Source organism: Loxodonta africana, unplaced genomic scaffold, assembly GCF_030014295.1.
Source record: "Loxodonta africana isolate mLoxAfr1 unplaced genomic scaffold, mLoxAfr1.hap2 scaffold_106, whole genome shotgun sequence".
NCBI classification, from domain to species: Eukaryota; Metazoa; Chordata; class Mammalia; order Proboscidea; family Elephantidae; genus Loxodonta; species Loxodonta africana.
The window spans coordinates 756,570-780,049 of NW_026974871.1; the positions used below are offsets into that span (position 1 = coordinate 756,570).

The window sequence follows — 23,480 nt, forward strand, 5'->3', positions numbered from 1 at the left end:
CAGAGGCAGCAGTGGTCATTTCCACATCAATGTCAAAATAAAGAAGGTAGAAGTGTTTTTTTAGGTATGTAGTAAGGTAATCTGAGTAGGAAGAAACGTAAAATGACATGGAGGAGTGCAAGTGGAAAAAAAAAAAATTAATCTATTCTTAAAGTGGAAAAGTAAGGAAAAAGGGACAAATAAAGGGGCGAAAGAGAAAAAGAAAGATAATAAAGGACATAAAAAAGGAGTGATGGAGGAAGGAACGACAGAAGAAAGGAAAAATGAAAGAACGAAGGAAAGTTAATGCACAAAATATGTGGAAGGATCTTGAATTAGAGAAGAACCATCAGGAGCCCTGGTGGCACAGTGGCTAATTAAAGTTCTCAGTTGGTGGTTTGGACCTGCTAGTCACTCCCCAGAAGAAAGCTGTGGTAGTCTGTTTCTGTAAAGATTACAGACTTGGGAACCCTAAGGGGGTAGTTCTACTCTGTTTTATAGAGTCACTGTGAGTTGGAATCAACTCCATGTCAACGAGTTTTGTGTTTTTTTTAATTGAATTAGGGAAAGGAGAACTGGAATGATAAACATGTGTACATAAGAGACTCGTACACAATTACATCAGGATTGTGATACTCTATGTTTTTTCCCAACAACATAAATATTTCTGGTGAAATCCTATTTTGAAACTTGACTTTTTATAAGAATGTTGTCATCACCATTTTTGGACCTTCTTAATACCGGAGTGGCCAGTGACTACTGCAATTTGACAACTCGCTGATGATTCTGCTATGAATCCCACAATTAAATATTTAATTAGCACAAATAAATAGAACTCCTAAAGACAGGTTATAAAGAGTCCTGCATCTTTATTTTAACTATGGACACTTTAAAAATAAACTGTATTCCAGGACTTATAGTTAAACATACTATTTTGCATGACTACCCTCCAGAAGGTTGCAAAATTGCAGGATGTTTGGAAACCCTGACAATGAATGTAAGACATTCAGAATTTGCCCCCTGAAATCAATACAGGAAAGAGAGCCATTAAATTGAAAGTTTCCAAGCTACTCATTCACTACACAACAAATGACATAATAAAATTTTGACGTGATATTCTGTTAGACAACATATTGTCACGTTCTGTAGACTAGCAGTAGGAGAATAAAGTATCTCTTCATTTTGAAACAGTTTTTCTCAGCCAAATCATACATTTAAATTATTTTTGCATATGTTAATCAAGAAAATATTCTCGATATTTTGCCACCTATCAATTTTTCTAGGGCCATCTGTATGTCCTTGTTTCTCAGGCTATAGATGAGAGGATTAAGAGTGGGTGGTAACACAGTGTAAAGCGCAGATATCAACACTTTTAGTGAAGATGGAGGTTTGAAATTTTTTGCTAAATATGTGATAATTCCTGAAAAGAAGTACAATGTTACCACAGTGAGGTGGGGCATGCAAGTGGAGAAAGTTTTCACTCTGCCCTTTGCAGATGAGATTCTGAGAATGGTGGAAAAAATGTGAACATAAGATACAACCATTAAAATAAAACAGACAAAAACAAAACAGCAGCTAGCAATGATAAATGCATATTCTAAAATATGCTCCCCAGAACAAGCAAGCGTAAGCAATGATGGAACATCACAGAAGAACTGGTGCACTACGTTGGACCCACAGAAATTGACAGAGAATGTACCTGCCACATGAATGGATCCATAGGCACACCCACCGAGCCATGATGCAGTCACCATCTGCACACAGGCACCTCTATTCATAATGGTCTCATAGTGCAGAGGATGGCAGATGGCAACGTAGCGGTCATAGGACATGACAATAAGGAGAGCAAACTCTGTGCCCGAGAAAAAAATAACAAGAAAGAGCTGTGAGGCGCATCCTAGGAAGGAGATGGAATACCTGTTGGTTAGAGTGTTCATGATGGACTTGGGGACAGTGACAGAGATGTAGCAGATATCAATCAAGGACAAATTCTTCAGGAAGAAATACATGGGGGTTTGAAGGTGCTGGTCTGCGGTGGTGAGGGTGAAGATAAGGAGGTTCCCCGTCAGTGCTGCCAGGTACATGAGGAAGAAGAGTGTTGCATGGAGTGTCTGTATCACCCAGTCACCAGGGAATCCCATGAGCAAGAACTCCATGATGATGGTCTTGTTGGTAAGTTTTTCAGACATGCTGATTCTTCACAGAGAAAATAGAAAGCACAACTTTTTAACTTTTTCATTCACTGATCTCTTCTGTATTCTACCTGTTCTCTTCTGCCATAGCTTTACTCTCAAAGTGCCTTTATTCCTTTTGTTATCAATAATTGTCTTCAGGTCCTCAGTCTAGTATAGGCTAATCCCAACATGTAAAATTGATTTCTTTTTAAAATATATAGAGTGAATTATATTAATAAGAGCACCCTAGTGGTGCAGTGCTTGAAGCAGTCCACTGCTAATCGAAAGGTTAACTGTTTGAACTACTAGCCTCTCTACAGTAGAAAGAAGAGGCAACCTGCTTCCATAAAGACATAACCCCAGTGCCGTCGAATCGATTCCGACTCATAGCGACTCTATAGGACAGAGTAGAACTATACAGCCTTGGAAACTCTATAAGGTAGTACTAATGGCACTGGGTGGTTTTTTTACTCTGCCCTACAGGGTCACTCTGAGTCAAAATCAGCTTGACATCAGTGAATTTTTCGGTTTGAATTTTGAACTTTAATAAGCTTTTCTGTGAGTTGACGTAGAGAAAGGAGGGTTATACCATTTGCAGTGCCTTGGGTGTCTGGAAGGGAGATGTAGTCGCTTTGGAATATATTCTGAATATCTCTCTCTATATATATAAACCCAAACCCATTGGCGTTGAGTCGATTCCAACTCATAGCAACCCTAAAGGACAGAGTAGAACTGCCCCACAGGGTTTCCAAGGAGCACCTAGTGGATTCAAACTGCTGACCTTTTGGTTAGCAGCTGCAGCTCACTATGCCACCAGGGTTCCCATTCTGAATATACAAGAGCTAAATTCCTTTACTGAAATGATGAACAAATATGTTTTCCTTTTTCTACATGTTCTCCCCCAAATTTCTTAGATATGTTTGCACTGCTCAGGATCCTCAGCAGAAAATATTTCAATTTTCCACAATTAAGGAAATGTCTTGGATTTTCCAGAACTGCATAAAATGTTGCAGGATAATTGGAAAAAAAAAAAATAGACATTGTTATAGCATGGTGAAATTATCTTGAAATTATCCTTGTTTTAAGTTTATGTGAAGGTATGTAAGCATGTGTGTGCATGTAGCACATGTATGTATTTGTGTGTATAAATTTGACCTGTTGCCTTTGAGTCAATCCTGACTCATAGTGACCCACAGGTTAGAGTAAAACTGCCCCATAGGATTTCCAAGAAGTGTTTGGTGGATTTGAACTGCCAACTTTTGGTTAGCGGCCAAGCTCTTAACAACTGCACAACCCAGGATATATATGATATAGATAGATGATAGATAGATAGACAGACAGACAGATAGAGAGGTAGATAGATGATAGATAGATAGATGATAGACAGATAGATAGATAGACAGAGATGATAGAGATATATACAAATACATTTATATGTAGATAAATACAAATATATATATATATTTGAGAGAGTTGTAAGAAAAAAATTCAAATTGCATATTTAATCTCACTCTACACTTCCCCTAAAAGGTTGGTGGTCATTTTTTCTCTGTGAAAAAGGACAATTGAATTAGTATCCCAATTACTAAGGGAACAAATCAGAAGGAAAAGAGTATGACATGATCAGAGGTTTTATGGCTTGTACAGAACAAGAATAATCTCTTTATTTAGTGGAAGAATAAAGAGAAATAGAATTATATCAGCTCCTCAGATACTGTCTTGCTCAAATGTACTGAACTAAATTGGCCTGATAATAGTCCTGACTATTAGAGCATGAAGTCACCTCCTACTACGTCATCTCCAGGAATAGTAGGAGAAAGGAAGCAGATGAAATAAAAGAACCTACAAGATATATCAAAGGGATGTAGCATCTTTTTTTCTTAGTCATATGCCCTCTTATGGGCAAACAATAAATGAGACTCCCACTGAAAAGGGACATGAAAGAAATGTGGGGGCGGGGGGATTAACTCACCATCACCCAGTAGAAGTCTACACGGTTTCTCATTTCCATCACCCCTACTAGGGCATACCTTAGCAGCTGTAGAGCTGCAGGCAGAAGCTGGGATAATAAATATCCTTTTTCATACACTCAAACAGCTCCTCTGGAGAAACTGAGTCTGGATGAAAATGACTGTAATGTTATGGCTGTGCTTTCTTGATGCCAGTTGAATACAAAATCACAGATTTCTGTGTTCCTTCATGGTCAGATTTATAAGGCCATAAGATGTGATCATTTTCTGGAGTTCACAAGTGTCTAATGAGAGTGGGATATAACTGGCCAAAAATTTTTATGAGGTTTTCTTGTTTGTTTTTTTCCTATGAGACCTTGGACAGCTTGGGACCTGAAGCCCTGGAGAGGCCGGATTTTGAATCCAGCCCCACAATTCACACACAGGGATGTCCAAGACTCATGTTATACAAACAGGAATAATACCCATTTGGTCCTATTAGGTTAGTACATTGGTTTCTAAATTATTACTGCCTTTTGACAGGCAGTGTTTAAGAACCTGATTCCAGCTACTGCTATGACCTAATTTATACCTGGCGGAAGAGCTTAATTGCTATCTTGTAATCTTTTTTTTTTTACTTTTGAGCTTAAATTGTATATTAAGATATTCTCTATAGAAATTATTTAAAAGTTGTAGAAAACAGCTAATGTATAATTTTAAATCTAATCATATCAATAGTTACATTAAATATAAATACTATAAAACACTGACTAAAAGGCAGAAATTATCAAAATAGATTAAAAAAATACATCAACCATATACTATCTACAAGAAATTTACTTTAAATATAAACATATAGGTAGGTTAAAATTAAAAGTATGAAAAACATGTATACTAGGCAAACACTAATCAAAAGAAGGCTGGAGTGGTTATATTAACATCAGGACAGAAAACTAACAAGGGTAGAGAGAGACATTATATAATGGTAAAATGATGAATTTACCAAGAAGACATAATCCTAACAAGAGAGCTGCAAAATACATGAAACAGAAATGACAGGAGAGATAGATAAATTCACAATGATAGTTACAAACTTTAACGTTCCTTTCAGTAATACATAGAACTAAATAACACATAGAACTAGTAGTCAGAAAATCAGCAAGGATGTAGAACTGAGAAATACCATCCACCATCTGGATTTAATTCACATTTCTAAAGCACCCTACCCAACATCGTCAGGATACACATTTCTCTCAATTATGCATGAGGTATTTACCAAGGTAGGCCATGCCCTTGTTCATAAAACAAGCATTAATACATGTAAAAGATTGAAGCCATACAAAATATGCTCTCTGGCAATAATGAAATCAAACTTAAAGCCAATAACAGAAGGATAAAATGACAACCTCTAACCACATGGAAGTTAAATAACAACTTTCTAAATAACCCATGTACCTAAGAGCAGCTCTTTTGAACTGAAAAAAAAAAATTTTTTTTTTTAAGAAGAAAATACAATAATCAAAATGTGTGGAATGTAGAAGAAGGAGAAATTAAAGGGCGTTTTTTTACATGAACTGCCTTATTAGTACTTTCCTTTTAAGGAAGGACTATGAGATTGACGGGTGGTTATTCATATTTAACTAGATAATAAATATCTTAAAAAATAAAACAGTCTACTCATGGAGTGTTGCCTGGAGTGTCTTCTAGGAAATATATTAGCAGTGGTTAAATTTATTTTAAAAAACATGGCAAAACTTTGAAATTTTGTGTGATTTTTTATTTCATTTTGCCCCGAATTACTGGAGAGAAATAGGGCATGTTTTCTCCATTGTCTCTTGGGAGAGAAACTATTCCTGAGTATGTTAGAACTTGAATTTAGCTTGTCATCCAATCTTGTGGGTTTCAGAGCCTGACCAAATATACCATGTTAGATTGATGTTTCCTCACATTGTACACGGCTCATGTATTTCATTAGGATACACTTTGGAGCCTCGTTGGCTCAGTGGTTAAGCGTTGGCCTGCTAACCAAAAGGTCAGCAGTTTGAATCCACCAGCTGCTCCTTGGAAACCCTAGGGGGCAGTTCTATTTTGTCCTATAGGGTTATTATGATACACTTTAGCATTGAAGTGCTCTTCCTGTGTCCCTAGCAGGAATAGGGACCCTTTTAACGTTAGGCACACACATTGTTTCAGCTTAGCTCTTTGGCTTTGAAATAGAGTTGGGGTAACAGAAGAAAGTAACTCTAAGAAATCAATGGCGTTTTTAGTTTTAGTGGCCCATCCACTTCACAGAGGGAGAGAGACATTCAATGTGTACGATTTAGGTTTTGAGAGCAAAGCTTTGCACAGAGGATGGAGAAGAGAAGGTGTTTCTTCTTTATTCTTATTTATTTTTGAGAACTCGGTCCTTTTGTTTTCATAAGCATTCCTTGAATAAAGTGACTATATTTTACTTTAAAAATATAACTATAATGAAGGATAGAAAGTTTGGAACAGGTGAGATAAGCAGAAAATAAAATGTAGAAAATTAAAGTTAACTCAAGTATATCAGAAATAAGAATACATGTGGAAAGTCTAAGTGTTAATCCATGAAGATATGACTATTCTAAATTTGTATAAATTGAATAATGTACTATCAAAATCTATACCAAAGTTAATGAAAATAAAAGATAAACAAATCCATAATTATAGTTAAACAATTGAAAATTTTAACATACCTGCATCAATAACTGATGTTAATAGTTATATAAAAAGTTTAAACAGAATGGTATATAAACTTGAACAAGTGACATATAGAAGCCTGGGTCCAACAGTGTCACATTATTTTTAAGTCTACATGGAACATCTACCAAAATTTAGCATATGGTAAAACCAGTGATATTCAGTGGGTGTGATGTTGCACTCCAGGGAACATTAGGCCATGTCTGGAGACACTTTTTGATTGTCATGACTGCAGGAGGTGGGGTGCTACTGGCATCTAATGGGTACTGACCAGAGATTATGCTAATTACCCTATGCAGTACAGGACAGCTTCGCCCAACAAAGAATTATCTATTCTAAGATGTCAGTAACGCTGTGGTTGAGAAACTTTATGCTACCCTATAAATTACTCTTAACAGATCATAAAACATATACAATATGTCTTATGGTAACAGTAAATTAAGTTTTTTTTTTCTTAAGATAACTAGAAAATTCTTACATGTGTAGGCATAGTTATATGCTTCTAGTTAACTAATAGTTCAAAAATAAATCACAATCAATATTAGAAAACTTATAAAAATAATAATAATTATAATAAAACATATTGAAACTTTTAGAATATGGCAAAATGCTTGCTTAGTAGGAATTTATAGGCTTAAATATTACAGAATAGAAAAAATAAGACTGTAAATCAGTTAGAAAACAAACACAAAAGGCAGAATAAATAAATGACACAAATACAGACATTAATAAACAAGTAAATAAACATATAATAGAAAAGCTCAACAAAGGAAAACATTAGTCCTTAAAAAACAAAACAACAAAAAGCTTAGTACAATCCATTAAAAAACGAATGCAATGAATAAGTCTTAAGAAGACACAATGACGGATTTGAGGGTAATGTATTTTATACTTCAGATGAAATCAATGAACTCCCACAAAAGTTACGGGAACTGATAGAACAAAAAAAGATTAGTAGTATATCTTTTTAATTCTTGATTTTGAGATTAAAGAAATTAAATAGTATAAAGAGAAATCAATGTGAAGATGACTTCATGAAAGAATATTTTCAAATATTTAAGAAATAAATTTGAGGCTTGTTTTAGGAATATAATATGTATCATTTAACTTTTGTGATTCAATTGTCATAATTAGCACAGATTATATTCTTTTAATATAGAAAAGGGGTGAAATATGATATGATCATCTCAAGAAAGTAGAAGCAGCATTTAATAAATTAAATTCCTATGAACTCAGTCTATACCCCAGTACAGCTCTTGGCATGTATGATTTTTCAAGGTCACGGAGAAGGTGGGGACTTAATGCCATGGCCAGCTTTGCAAGAACCCATTGTTGTGGCCCTCCCACATCTTTTATGTAAAATATACAGAGAAAAACTTTGATTCCAAGATCAACCTCCTAGGCGAAGGGAGGATGTTAGTGACTGGAAGAGAGAACAAACAGGTCTTGCAAATTGGGATATATTGTATTTTCTTTATTGATCATTTCAAAATATATTCTAGTTCCTACCTAGATTTCTCCTCTAAAGTACATTTTTAGTGGTTTATTGCTTATTTTCCAAACAGATGGATATTAAATTTCTGATATTTATTTCTAAACTGATTCTATTGTGGTTAGAGTATAAACTACATAATTTCAATTTATTTTATGGCTCATCAAATTATTTATGTTCAGTTGTTCTCTGTGACAATTATATCTATCCTGCTAAATAATATCTTCACATTTTCTGTGTCTTTAAAAATTTTTTTGGGGGGGGGAGGTGGAGGTAGATATTTCATTCAGTAAGTGAGAGTTTTATTAAAATTTGTTTAAAAATTTCCTATATTATTGTGGATCTTTCTGTTTTTCTTTTATTGTTGACCGTGATAAAAAAGAAATACTTTGAGACTTTATAATAAGGTTTCTCAGATTAAAAGTTCTTAAAGGTTCCTGAGAAATTGAAACTTTATCATTATAAAATATGATAATATTTTGTAACTCTTTTTCTTTAAAATCCTTAGAGTCTGACATTATTATAGCCATATGAGGTTTCTGTTGCTTTATAATTATTTGTTGGATTCCTTTCGGTCCTCTTTCTTTAACCTAATTTCTATTCTTATATTTTAAGTGTAAATGAAATATTTGGATTTTCATTTTTTTAATCTGAAAATCTTGATTATTAGGAATTATTGGTGCATCTAATATAATTATAAATGCAGCCAAATTTAAATCTATCATATTACTCTGGAAATTCTGTGTGTTTCACTGCTCATGTTATTCTTTCCTTTCCATACTTGATCTTTTAATTAATTTACTATTGTTAACCATTCCACTTAACATACCCCCACATGTCTGTCGGTTTGTCATACTGTGGGGGCTTGTGTGTTGCTGTGATGTTGTAAGCTACGTCACAGGTATTCAAACACCAGCAGGGTCACTCATGGCAGACAGGTTTCAGCTGAGTTTCCAGGCTAGGAAGACCTGCAGCCTACTTCTGAAAAGAATTAGCCAGTGAAAACCTTATGAATAGCAGGGGAACATGGTCTGAAATAGTGCCAGAAGATGAGCCCCCCCAGGTTGGAAGGCACTCAAAAGACAACTGGGGAAGAGCTGCTCCTCAAAGTAGAGTCGACCTTAATGATGTGGATGGAGTCAAGCTTTCGGGACCTTCATTTGCTAATGTGGCACAACTCAAAATGAGAAGAAACAGCCACAAACATCCATTAATAATTGGAACCTGGAATGTACAAAGTATGAATCTAGAAAAATTGGGAATCATCAAAAATACAATGGAACACACAATGATCGATATCCTAGGCATTAGCGAGTGAAATAGACTGATATTGGCCATTTGGAATAAGACAATAGTGTGGTCTATTATGCTGGGAATGACAACTTGAAAAGGAATGGCATTGTGTTTGTCACCAAAAAGAACATTTGAAGATCTATCCTGAAGTACAATTCTGTAAGTGATAATATCCATATGCCTACAAGGAAAACCAGTTAATAAGACTATTATTCAAATTTACGTCCAAACCACTAAGGCCAAAGATGAAGAAATTGAAGATTTTTACCAACTTCTGCAGTCTGAAATTGATCAAACACGCAATCAGGATGCACTGATAATCACTGGTGATTGGAGTACGAAAGTTAGAAACAAAGAAGAAGGATTGGTAACTGGAGAATATGGCCTTGTTGATAGAAACGATGCTGGAGATTATGTGATTGAATTTTGCAAGATCAATGACTTCTTCATTGCAAATACCTTTTTTCACCAACATAAATGATGACTGTACAAGTGGACCTTGCCAGGAATGATACACCGGAATGAAATCGACTACATCTGTGGAGTCTTATTAGTCATAATTCTATATAGGTAATATTTCTCCAGCATTCTTTATTATAAGCATGAGGACTAGATGGCTAATCATGGGTTGTAATTTCAACTAGTTTACTATAGTGCTCTTTATATCAATTACCTAAATCTCTATGAGGATGTTGATATAATTCTATAAAATATTCACCCGTATTACAAGGCAAATTAAGATATCTTTGAAGTAACTGTGTGTCACGTAAGTAATCATTTAATGGGATCTGAGTGATATGCCCTGGTGGCGTAGTGGTTAAGTGCTACAGCTGCTAACCAAAAGGTCAGCAGTTCGAATCCACTAGGTGCAACTTGGAAACTCTACCGGGCAGTTCTACTCTGTCCTATAGGGTCGCTATGAGTCAGGATCAACTTGATGGCAGTGGGTTTGGTTTTTGGTTTGGTTTAAGCGATATAAAAGCATGGTATTGAAGGTTTTTGGGTTACAAACGGAGGAGTTCATAATTTAACTTTAATAACTCAGAATAAAGTTTTGCTAGAATTTGAAGTAGGAGGTGGAATCAAATGATAATTTAACATGGAGAATGCTAAAGGGTCAGAATTTTCTTTAACAGAATGAGGGTTCTGATGACAAATCAGCACTGTGTTAAATTACCAGCACTCACTAAAGATTTTGATAATGATACAAAAGCATTTTCATCCCAAGTATGTATTCTTCGAATTAATAAAAAGGTAACTAAACAATGAGCATCATTGTGAATAAAAAGAAAATTAATTAATATAGATTAATAAAGTATCAAAGAATATAACAAATAGCAAGCAAGATACCTAGCTTGTATATTTTGAGTCTCTCATTCAAGGAGGTCAGTTGGTGGGTGTTTTGGGAGGGCGTCTGAACTTCAATTTTAGTCCTCCTGCCAGTTCAGTCATGCAGCCAGGAATCTTGGCCATCTTTAATTGGGAAAGACGTACCCAGGATTTTACACCCTATAATTTTGCAGCAAATTCATTTGTTAGTAAAACTAAATAGGGAACTTTCATTTTGATTCTAAAGAGTCTTTCATCTGGTGTCATTTCTAATATACATGGTTACAAGGTTTTGGTGCATGAAACCTTATGTAACTAGAAGTTTGAGAATAAACATGTTTTATTTACTTTATCATTGGCTTTAACATTCTGTATTAAGCTTTGACAATACTTTAACAAACTACTTGAAATCAAATTTGAATCAGGAATTATAGCATTATAAGGAAGAGGCGTAATGTGTCAGTTTCTATTTCAAATAGGGTTAACTCGTGAGGACCAAAAGGAGTGGAACGTAGATTTATCAACACGATTAGAAGCACTTGAGCCCACCTTAGTTTTAAAGAAGTAGTAAGCTTAGCTAATGGGACTTTTACTATCCCATTTGTTTTTTCAACTAACCCCGAAGACTGTGGATGATATGAGTAATGTAACTGACCCAAGATAGGAAAGATGTCACAAACTGCTGTCAAAATTTCACCAGTAAAGTGAGAACTTCTATCACTACACAGGGTGTGAGCAGTGCCCCACATAGGAAGAATAGTTTCTAACAACAAAGGTTGCAGTAGCATTTTGACAGGGAAATGCTTCTACCCAATGAGAATATCTGCATATCATGACTAAAACATAATTTTGAGCTGGGGGAAGCTGTATAAAATCCACTTGCCAATTAGCCACAGGTCCTGTAGGGAGGAGATATTGACCCTGAGGAGCTGAATAAGTTCCTCATGGGTTGAATTTTTGGCGAATAGCGCAATTTTTCACCACATCATTCACAGTTTTCAGAAATGACCCCAGTAACGTATTTTTAAAATTTTCCGCAGAGTTTTTTCTCTTACCAAATGATCTTGGCAGAAACTACAAATTACAGGAAGATGTAATTGTCTTGGCAGGACCAGAGTTTGATCAGGCCCTATCCGAATGTCTGTATCGTAATTTAAAGTACATTCCTCTTCCTTCCATATTTGTTGTTCTAGAGGAGGCATAGCTTTTTGGTGTGAAAGTAAACTGTGTAACTTAGCATGTGTGGTTTTCTCTGGATCCTCTGCTACTTGTGGTTGTAAACTGGATTTACATCCTCAGCACAATGGACGTTGTTCTCTATTCCCAAAATCAGTGCATGCAGAATGGTAGCTATCTGGTCCTGTTCCTTCAACCATTAATAGACTTCTATACGGTATCATGTTTGTCATGTAAACAGTAAGCTGCATCTTCAAAGTTTCCCCAAAAGTGTTTATGCTCTTGGAATTCTAATAAGCTGGCCAATAACAAAGGTCTATGTATTCCCTTAAGAATAATAATATTATTGCCGGGACCCATCCATGATTCATTTTCTTTATTAAGATGGAATTTACCTGCTGTCTATTTAGTCATTTCAGTTTCAGGGCATAAGTTTTGGTACCTTTTCAATACCTCTAAATTTGGATTCTGTATTAAAAATAGAGACTTGGTCGGTCCCTGCTTTCCTAATTTTTTATTTCATATAACTTTGAAGGGGGATTAGTCCCACTAACTTCTGTTTTAACTATCCTTGAGGAATTTTCGGATAGAGCTGGGTTGGGTATTGAGGTTTCTTTATCGGCCGCTCTTTTTCCTGCAGTGTCAGCTAATTCATTGCCATCACTTCCTCAGTCTGAAGCTGTCACTTTGGCTGCTGTGCTTGTGTCTTAACCACGGCTATGTCTGAAGGTAACAGTAAGGCCTCAAAGAATTCAAATACCTGTTTCCATTGTTAATGGGAGAACCTCCCAATATTAAAAATCTTTGCTGTTTCCATAACATCCCAAAGTCACGAACCATCCAAATATATACTTGGGATTTGTAAATATGGTCACGGATTGATTTTTTTCCTAATCTGCAAGCTTAGGTAAGAGCTACTAACTCGGCTACCACATGTCCTCCCTGATATTTGCTTGAAGTCAGACTTGGTTTTAAGTAACAATGATCTACAAATTAAACTGCAGAAAGGTTAGCTAAAGGAGTTTCTTGGATATCTCCTCTTGGGATCAGAAGGTGATCTGTCAAATCAAAGTAGTCGTGTGGTACTCCTTCTTCCTCAGTGAAAAAAGTAGCAAGATTTAAAGCTTTAACAACATATATTAGAATATTTGGGGCTGTCAATGGTAAGGCTTCATAAGAGGTTAACCTGCTGGCAGATAGACCCTGAGTTAAAGCAGATCTGAGAATAGCAGCTACTGCATGTGAAACAAAGAAATCTAAGTCATTACTTAAAATTTATCTTCAGTGTCTTCTGCTAATTTCCCAGTTGCTGCCACTGCCCTTGAGCATGGAGGATAAGCATAAGCAACTGCATCTAACTGAAGACTGTAGTACCTGTTGCGGATTGAATTGTGTCCCCCCAAAATGCGTGTCAACTTGGCTAGTCCATGATTCCCCGTATTGTGTAATTGTTCACCATTTTGTCATCCGATGTGATTTTTCTGTGTGTAAAAAATCTTACCAATATGATTTCGATGAGGTGGGGCTAAGAGCAGTTGTGTTAATGAGCCAGAACTTGATCTACAAGATTAGGTTGTGCTTTGAGTCAATCTCTTCTAAGATACAAAAGAGATAAATGAGCAGAGAGACATGGGGACCTCATACTGCAAAGAAAGTAGTGCCAGGAGCACAGTGAGTCCTTGAGACATGGGGACCTCATACTGCAAAGAAAGTAGTGCCAGGAGCACAGTGAGTCCTTGAGACATGGGGACCTCATACTGCAAAGAAAGTAGTGCCAGGAGCACAGTGAGTCCTTGAGACATGGGGACCTCATACTGCAAAGAAAGTAGTGCCAGGAGCACAGTGAGTCCTTGAGACATGGGGACCTCATACTACAAAGAAAGTAGTGCCAGGAGCACAGTGAGTCCTTGAGACATGGGGACCTCATACTACAAAGAAAGTAGTGCCAGGAGCACAGTGAGTCCTTGAGACATGGGGACCTCATACTGCAAAGAAAGTAGTGCCAGGAGCACAGTGAGTCCTTGAGACATGGGGACCTCATACTGCAAAGAAAGTAGTGCCAGGAGCACAGTGAGTCCTTGAGACATGGGGACCTCATACTGCAAAGAAAGTAGTGCCAGGAGCACAGTGAGTCCTTGAGACATGGGGACCTCATACTGCAAAGAAAGTAGTGCCAGGAGCACAGTGAGTCCTTGAGACATGGGGACCTCATACTACAAAGAAAGTAGTGCCAGGAGCACAGTGAGTCCTTGAGACATGGGGACCTCATACTGCAGAGAAAGTAGTGCCAGGAGCACAGTGAGTCCTTGAGACATGGGGACCTCATACTGCAGAGAAAGTAGTGCCAGGAGCACAGTGAGTCCTTGAGACATGGGGACCTCATACTGCAAAGAAAGTAGTGCCAGGAGCACAGTGAGTCCTTGAGACATGGGGACCTCATACTACAAAGAAAGTAGTGCCAGGAGCACAGTGAGTCCTTGAGACATGGGGACCTCATACTGCAAAGAAAGTAGTGCCAGGAGCACAGTGAGTCCTTGAGACATGGGGACCTCATACTGCAAAGAAAGTAGTGCCAGGAGCACAGTGAGTCCTTGAGACATGGGGACCTCATACTGCAAAGAAAGTAGTGCCAGGAGCACAGTGAGTCCTTGAGACATGGGGACCTCATACTGCAAAGAAAGTAGTGCCAGGAGCACAGTGAGTCCTTGAGACATGGGGACCTCATACTACAAAGAAAGTAGTGCCAGGAGCACAGTGAGTCCTTGAGACATGGGGACCTCATACTGCAGAGAAAGTAGTGCCAGGAGCACAGTGAGTCCTTGAGACATGGGGACCTCATACTACAGAGAAAGTAGTGCCAGGAGCACAGTGAGTCCTTGAGACATGGGGACCTCATACTGCAAAGAAAGTAGTGCCAGGAGCACAGTGAGTCCTTGAGACATGGGGACCTCATACTGCAAAGAAAGTAGTGCCAGGAGCACAGTGAGTCCTTGAGACATGGGGACCTCATACTACAGAGAAAGTAGTGCCAGGAGCACAGTGAGTCCTTGAGACATGGGGACCTCATACTACAAAGAAAGTAGTGCCAGGAGCACAGTGAGTCCTTGAGACATGGGGACCTCATACTGCAAAGAAAGTAGTGCCAGGAGCACAGTGAGTCCTTGAGACATGGGGACCTCATACTACAAAGAAAGTAGTGCCAGGAGCACAGTGAGTCCTTGAGACATGGGGACCTCATACTACAAAGAAAGTAGTGCCAGGAGCACAGTGAGTCCTTGAGACATGGGGACCTCATACTGCAAAGAAAGTAGTGCCAGGAGCACAGTGAGTCCTTGAGACATGGGGACCTCATACTACAAAGAAAGTAGTGCCAGGAGCACAGTGAGTCCTTGAGACATGGGGACCTCATACTACAAAGAAAGTAGTGCCAGGAGCACAGTGAGTCCTTGAGACATGGGGACCTCATACTACAAAGAAAGTAGTGCCAGGAGCACAGTGAGTCCTTGAGACATGGGGACCTCATACTACAAAGAAAGTAGTGCCAGGAGCACAGTGAGTCCTTGAGACATGGGGACCTCATACTACAAAGAAAGTAGTGCCAGGAGCACAGTGAGTCCTTGAGACATGGGGACCTCATACTGCAAAGAAAGTAGTGCCAGGAGCACAGTGAGTCCTTGAGACATGGGGACCTCATACTACAAAGAAAGTAGTGCCAGGAGCACAGTGAGTCCTTGAGACATGGGGACCTCATACTACAAAGAAAGTAGTGCCAGGAGCACAGTGAGTCCTTGAGACATGGGGACCTCATACTGCAAAGAAAGTAGTGCCAGGAGCACAGTGAGTCCTTGAGACATGGGGACCTCATACTGCAAAGAAAGTAGTGCCAGGAGCACAGTGAGTCCTTGAGACATGGGGACCTCATACTGCAAAGAAAGTAGTGCCAGGAGCACAGTGAGTCCTTGAGACATGGGGACCTCATACTGCAAAGAAAGTAGTGCCAGGAGCACAGTGAGTCCTTGAGACATGGGGACCTCATACTACAAAGAAAGTAGTGCCAGGAGCACAGTGAGTCCTTGAGACATGGGGACCTCATACTACAAAGAAAGTAGTGCCAGGAGCACAGTAGGCAAAGGAAAAGTTAACGTAGTTTCCTTTCTTCTTGAATCTTCAAAAATACCTTCGGCTGAAATAAGCTGCCCTAAATATTTAACAGTAGGTTGAGCAAACTGTGGTGCAGTGGTTAAGCATTCCGCTGCTAACCAGAAGGTTTGCAGTTGGAATCCTCTGGCTGCAACTTGGAAGCCCTATGGGGCAGTCGTACTCTGTCCTGTAGTGTTGCTGTGAGTTGGAATCATCCCTATGGCAATGGGTTTGGTTTTTGCTTTTGAGCAAATTGTGATTTTTCTTTGGAAGCCTTATGCCCTCTAGTGGCTAAATGTTGTAATAATAAAATACTGTACGGAGGTAGAACAAATCATAAAATCATCTATGTATTGAATAACACTGATCCATATTAAAATGGGGCCCTGGTGGGTGCAGTGGTTATGAGCTTGGCTGCTAACCAAAAGGTTGACAGTTCGAATCCACTACCCACAGCCCGGAAAACCTATGGGGAAGTCCTACTCTGTCCTATAGTATCGCCATGGGTCAGAATAGATTTGATGACTTTTTTAAAAATTTAAATTAAAATAGAACTAAATCTGAATGTAATACTTGTGAAAACTAAGCAGGACTTTCATTTAACCTTGGGGGAAAACTGTCCTCATATTTTTTTTTCTAGGTAGAAGCAAGTATTGACTATCCAAACAGGGGTACAAAAAAAAGTGCCACAGAGATCTATAACTGTAAAGAATATATCATCACTTAGTACTGGGCTAAGTAAGGATTGAGAACCACAGGGGACCTAATTATTGTAATCTTATTTATAGCTTTCAAATCTTGTACAAATCTCCACCCTCTATTGTTTGGTATTTTTACTGGAGAAATAAGAGTGTTGCAAGGATTAGTCCATGGTATAACTAAAGTTTGATGCAGAAAATCTTGGAATATAAGTTCTAACCCCACTAAAGCTTCAGGCTTTAGTGGATACCGAGCTATTTTAGTAACGGGTTTAGAAATGTCTATCTGAACCTGAATAAGTTCAGCTGACAAGACTTTTCCTACATTTGTGGTTGTTCTTGCCTAGAGTTCACTAGGCATTATTCTAAGTCCTTTTCTTCTCCCTGAGTTTGTTCCACAGTTGTTTACTTCATACCCTTGAATAAAGTATAGAGCACCTTCTACTTTTCTTTCAGTAAATGACTCATCTAATGGAGGAAAGTTTAATAGAATTTCTCCACTGTCAGTAAACTGTATATGGCATCACCATTGGGATAACAAATCTCGCCCTAATAAATTACCAAAATATCATTGCTGAGGAGGAAAAGATGTAAATCTTCAGTGGGTTCTAGAAATATTGGTACCGGCTCTGAGTGAGGCAAAATTTGTTGTTCATTTGAAATTCCCACAATTTTAGAAGTTTTGTTACTCTGAGGAAGAGGTTTTCTTAAACACATGAGATTTATGCTGACATGGTTACATCCGAGTCAATCAGGAAGGCACAAGCCTCCCCATTTACACGGAGTGTTGTCTCCCCCTGACTGTTGAGAGGAACCATGGTGAAACCCCTCAATCCTTGCAGCCCTGTCACTGTGAAGGTAATGGGGATGCTGGAGAAGTAACCCTCTGTTTATTCTTAAGTTTTAAACAAACCCGCTTGAAATGTCTGGGCTTCCGAACTAGCTCATTTTTGGGCATATTTGTTTGAGTCTGTCCCTCGGTCAGCGTTCTATCACTACCACCTCTACTTTGCAGCTGTTGCAACCAGAAAGCCATCAATTTATTTTTGGGCTTTCTAGTTTTACCTCACATTCTCTATTTTTTTTTCCTTCTTCTTAAGTTGCAGCTAATTTGTAAGGCACTGCAACCAATTCTGAAGGATTTACATTTTCCAAATTTAAAATGTATCTTTTTACCAAACCTGTTTTTTTTTTTTTTTTGCTAGGTCAGGCAATAACACCCCTAACTGTAACACAGGCTGATGTTCTTTTGTAATTCCCTTAAGGCTGATTGTTCTTAGAATATTTTGTAGAAATGATCTATAAAAGTATATAAGTTTTCTCATTTTCCCTGTTTGCAAGCCTAAATTTTTGTGCAGTCAGCCTTCTTTTGAAAAACTTTGGGAAATGCACTTATTAACTCTTTAATCAAACCTTGAACCTCAACTCTTAGTTCCTTTCTGTTAACTCCAGTCTTTAGAACTAAACTTACTCCTGGGTGCTCCCACTTAGCCCCAGCCATCCATCTAGCTTGCCTCCTGAACGTAGTAGCATATGAAACAAACGATGTAAATAAGAAGGACCTGGCTTATTAAAAAAAGGTACTAGTTAAGATAGAAAATGTGTGTAAAATTTTCTGAGGATTTTCATGAGGATCAGGAAAATCTTTTACAATTGCCCTAATTTCTGATTTAGACCAAGGGTTTACTGTTACTTCCACCACTCCTTCTATTAATTCGGATTATTAGCTACTAAAGACATCAGAGGAGATGGAAACTCAGATTCAAACATATCACCAGAATGAAAAGGCAGTTCAGCAAAAAGGGAACTAGAGTTGAAATCAAGATAAATACAAGCAATTTTTTCCTATTTTATTCTTCTGAGTTTTTTTTCCTGTTTTCTCTAACGTTAATATGAGTTTTATGCATTATTGAATCTAACAATGCTACTGGACCCTTTCATAATGCCAAAATTTGTTTTGGTTGTTTAGCAACGTTTTCCTTGACTCAAGCAAAAGTAATCATTTTCTGACTCTTGAGGATTCAAAGTACCAATTAAAAAATACTTCCCATTGACTTTGTTTTATTTGAGTACCTTTTGCTTCTAACTTACACCTCAAAAAGACTAACTTAACCAATTCAAAATTTCCCGTGTAGGCCATTGTAGAGAACTCATGCCATTTTTCTAAATATTGTGTTGAATTAGGTTCAAAGTTTTTTACTATATAGGCCTCAGGTGTGCCGGATGGTGGGCTGTTAATTTTACTCTTTTCCTGGTTATTTCTCATCTTTAAATTAAAAAGGGAGAAAAGTCTTAAGACAAAGCACAATTTTGCTGGTTTTCTCCGGTTCAAAAAAGAAACCTAAAGAAGAGGGCCGCAGGGTGTGGACAGTGTTTTGCTTGGACCAATGTACACCTTCATTGCGTGAGAGTTTGCTCGTGAGCGGCAGGCAGCCTATTGCTCCGGCCTGTTTTGTGACCAATTTATCCTGTCATAGGAGTCTCTAACGCTCATGATGAGTGCTGGCGACTACCCTAACGGCGATTACGGATCAACGTCTGCCTGGATTTTGTGACTTATAGCGACTCAGAGAGTTTCGAAAATAGAATTAACTCTTTAACTTTTTATCGAAATGTCCAAATTTAGATACCAAGTTGCAGTTCACCAAAAGCATCGCTAGATGTCAACCTTAGCCAAATGATCAAGCAAAAATCTAAGATTCTCCTTAAACAAGACAACTTGTTTTCAAAACAATATGCCAAACAAAAGCTAAGAAACAGTGAGAAAGGGGGAAAAAAAAAAATAAGCAAAGGCGCATTTTCTGAGAGCACTTACCCCATCAATGTCGAAGGGACGTGGAGTATGAATGCATGGGGTCTAGGAGATAGGACCTCTGTTTGCTGGCTTCTGCTTTGCAGTCCAGGTCTCCTCAGGGTTGAATGAGTTCTTTGCTTCAGAAAATCCTACCATCACTACTATAAGTATTGTCCTTGGGTAAAATTACCACAAAGTTATGGTAAAGCGAGAAGAAAGATTTTATTCAGCACATGTTTCAAAAGACAAAAGTGAGAAACAGACGAGTATGCTGCCAGAGCTATAGGTCTGCCTGAGTCTGAAAAATGTTACAGAATCATGAATACGTATGGACATTACAAATGTGTAGGATAATTAGAAGATTCACATTTTCACAGATAAGCTAAAAACTGCTAAATCACTGTGATTCTGCATTTTGAGTTGTTTACCTTAATAATTATTGGTACAAGCTTCAGCAATAACAGGAGGGTCTTCATCGGTCCAAGAAATCTTACTATTTACTAAATGCTAAGGGAAAAAGATAAGAGTGAAAAATAGGTGGCTCTTACATGCTCTAAGTATCTTATTTGTGTGAAAGACTTCCTAAAAGATGTTTACTGAGATTGTCTTAGCTGTGGTTTTTATGGCCTAGGGCCCGGTTGGTGTGTCCTTGGTGCTCTAGCTGAGCCACATTCCTTATATGCACAGGCAAAAGATGCCAATTTTTATTTCCTGAGTCAGTAGTAATATGATATTGCAGTTTTAATACACATTTAACTAGTTTGAGTTTGTGAGACGTTAATGATGATGAGCAACTTTGCATATGTTTAAATGTCATATGTTTATATACTTTTTTGAAAAACGTATTTTCAAATCTTTTGTTTATTTTTGATGAGTTGTCTGCCTTTTAATTGCTGAGTTTTAAGTATTCTTTATAAGTCTAATTACAAGTCATTTATTAGATATAATCCATTGCCATCGACTCAATTCTGGCTCATAGCAACTGTACAGGACAGAGCAGAACTGCCCCATAGGGTTTCCAAGGAGTGCCTGGTAGATTCTAACTGCCAACCTTTTGGTTGGCAGCCCAATTCTTACCCACCGTGCCACCAGGGTTTCCTTATTAGACATAAAACCCACTGCCGTCGAGTCGATTCCGACTCATAGCGACCCTACAGGACAGAGTAGAACTGCTCCATAGAGTTTCCAAGGAGCACTTGGCGGATTTGAACTGCCGACCTCTTGGTTAGCAGCCGTAGCCCTTACCCACTACACCACCAGGGTTTCCTTATTAGATGTAGGTTCTGCAAATCCTTTTCCAGTCTGTTGTCTTTGTTTTCCCTTTCTTGACTTGCCTATTTTTATGCCAACAACACACAGTCTTGATTAATGAAGCTATATAATAAATCTTAAGATCATATAATGTGTGTTATCCAACTTTATTTTTAATTTTCAAAATGGCTTTGATTTTTCTTGGTCCTTTGTAACTCCATGTACATGTTAGAGTGAAAAATAAATGAATAAATAAAGCATACTGAGGGTTTTGGAGGATTGCCCTGTGTTCTTTATTGGAAGTTTTCTAGTGAAAAATTCTCTCTATTCCTTCTTCTCTTCCCCAAATTTTGTTAAGGTAAATAAAAAAAAAAATACAACTAAGGATATCAGAATAAAGTTATAAAAACTAAAGAAAAATAGAAAAAAATTGAAAGCGCTCAATAGAAAAAAATTCAGCCATATGCGGTCATAATAAGTAAAGACCATGGACTGCGGACCAACGCCACCACATGTCTATCCGTTTTCATCCTGTGGAGGCCTGCGTGCTGCTCCGGGGCTGGCAGCTGAGCCGTATTCCCAGCACCGCCGCGGTCACCCCTGACGGGCAGGATCCAGGGCAGCTGCCGAGCTGAGACAGACTGGGAGGAAAGGCCTGGTGATCCACTCAGGAGAGTGAGGAGCTGAGACAGACTGGGAGGAAAGACCCCGTGATCCACTCGCGGGAATGAGGAGCTGAGACAGACTGGGAGGAAAGACCTGGTGATCCACTCAGGAGAGTGAGGAGCTGAGACAGACTGGGAGGAAAGACCTGGTGATCCACTCACGAGAATGAGTCAGTGAAACCCTCACAGATCACAGAAGAGCCTGGTGCTACCTGCTTCGTTAGATACGTCATTGGAGGGATCAGCCGAGGGAGAAGGACGTCATGTTCTCTGAAGCAGAGAGTCAACAGGGGGAGGGAGATCCCTGGTGAGACAGACGGACATGATGGCTGCCCTGATAGACTCAGACATGCCGGTTACCCTGAGGATGACCCCAGACCGGGCGACGTTGTTTTCCATTGTACATAAGGTACATCACGGGTAACCACATTGTTGCCACGGGTAGCAATCAATTCGATGGCAGGGATCTGTATCTGTAAAAGTGGTGTGGAGGTGGTGTCTGACCTCCTCTAGTTTTAAGAGAGAGAAGGAGAATCAAGATCAATAGCCCAAGGCTGATTTCTATGAGGCGGAGTTCAGAAATGTCCCCTCTCTCCACCATCTTTATCAATTCTGACACCAGCCGTCCTTCCCACAGCACTCTCCACTTATCCACTGAGTTTGATAATTCATTGCAACGGCTACACAAAACTCACAGACAATACGATCATGGGGTTTATGAAGGAAGTAACAGGTTACAGTTCAGGTTCAGGAACACTCAGGATACAGTTCTTCCATCAGGGCAGCCTCTCCTCAGCTGTGCCTGAAAGTCTGCTTTTCTCTGGGCCCCTTGGCCTCTGCCCTGTCCAGGGAAGTGTTACACGCTCTCTCAGCCTTGTCCATAAGGGCCCAAAGGCACCCTACTCCTCCATCACCCTCAGCCCAAAGGTGATTGGCTCTTGCTCTGTGAGTCAGCAAACCTAGCTCCATCAAGTGCCCAGAGGCACACACTCCTCCAGCAACCCTCCTGCCCAAGGGTCCTCAGCTTTCTCACTCTGCGGGCCGTGAAGCCCACTGCACCATCTTTTACTGGTCTCTCCTCCCAGACTCGCTTGCTACCATTTCTCTGCCACCGCTTCTCACTGTCTGCAGTGTTACCACCCTGTCTCGGTCTCCTGGTTCCAGGAGTTTCTCGGTGCAGAGACCCCAGATCCAAAGGACATGTTAAGCTCTTGGCTCTTCTTCCTTGGTGCTGGTGAGATCCTCTCATTCCTGCCTCTGAGTTGGCTCATTTTAAGCCCAACAGGGTGACAAAACTGGCTGATTCCTTTGTTAGTGTTTCATAGACCTTGTTTGCATGATCCCCACCAGTTGCTTGGGTGAAAGTTACTAGACTGTGGGGAGGAAGCCCACACCAAAGTGATCCATCGCACCACACTATCTATATTATATGTAATATATTTTCAATTATATTGTTAGAAATAAAATAAAATAATATGAATTAAATAACTAAACAAATTTGAGTGAAAGGTATCTGGTGATTGGAAGAAGACGGTTTATATAGCTTTGAGTTTTCTGTTAATGAGGCCAGGGAACCTTCCTTAGGAAACCTGTGCCTGAGGCCAGACCCTGAAGGAAGAGCGTCACAGCCTGACAGCTGGGGCAGGGAATAGGCAGCAAGTGCGAAGGCTTATGGGGGATGGGCATGGCAGGGATACAGTGGTAAGGCAATCTAGTTTAGATTTTGGTCTGACACCAAGACAGAGCATGGAGATAAGAGAGGGCGAGGCCAGGCAGGTTTTCTAGGTTGAGATGAGCAATTTAGTTTTATTCTTAAAGC

At 38.9% G+C, this 23,480-nt stretch overlaps 1 protein-coding gene across 1 annotated transcript; it reads right to left on the reverse strand.

Moving 5' to 3' along the window:
• Nucleotides 1-759: 759 nt before the first annotated feature.
• LOC100662541 (olfactory receptor 14A16-like) lies at nt 760-3,446 on the reverse strand. The gene has a single exon (XM_023541850.2). The coding sequence runs from the start codon at nt 2,166-2,168 to the stop codon at nt 1,218-1,220; it is 951 nt and encodes a 316-aa protein (XP_023397618.2). The 5' UTR covers nt 2,169-3,446; the 3' UTR covers nt 760-1,217.
• Between the last annotated feature and the right edge of the window lie 20,034 nt (nt 3,447-23,480).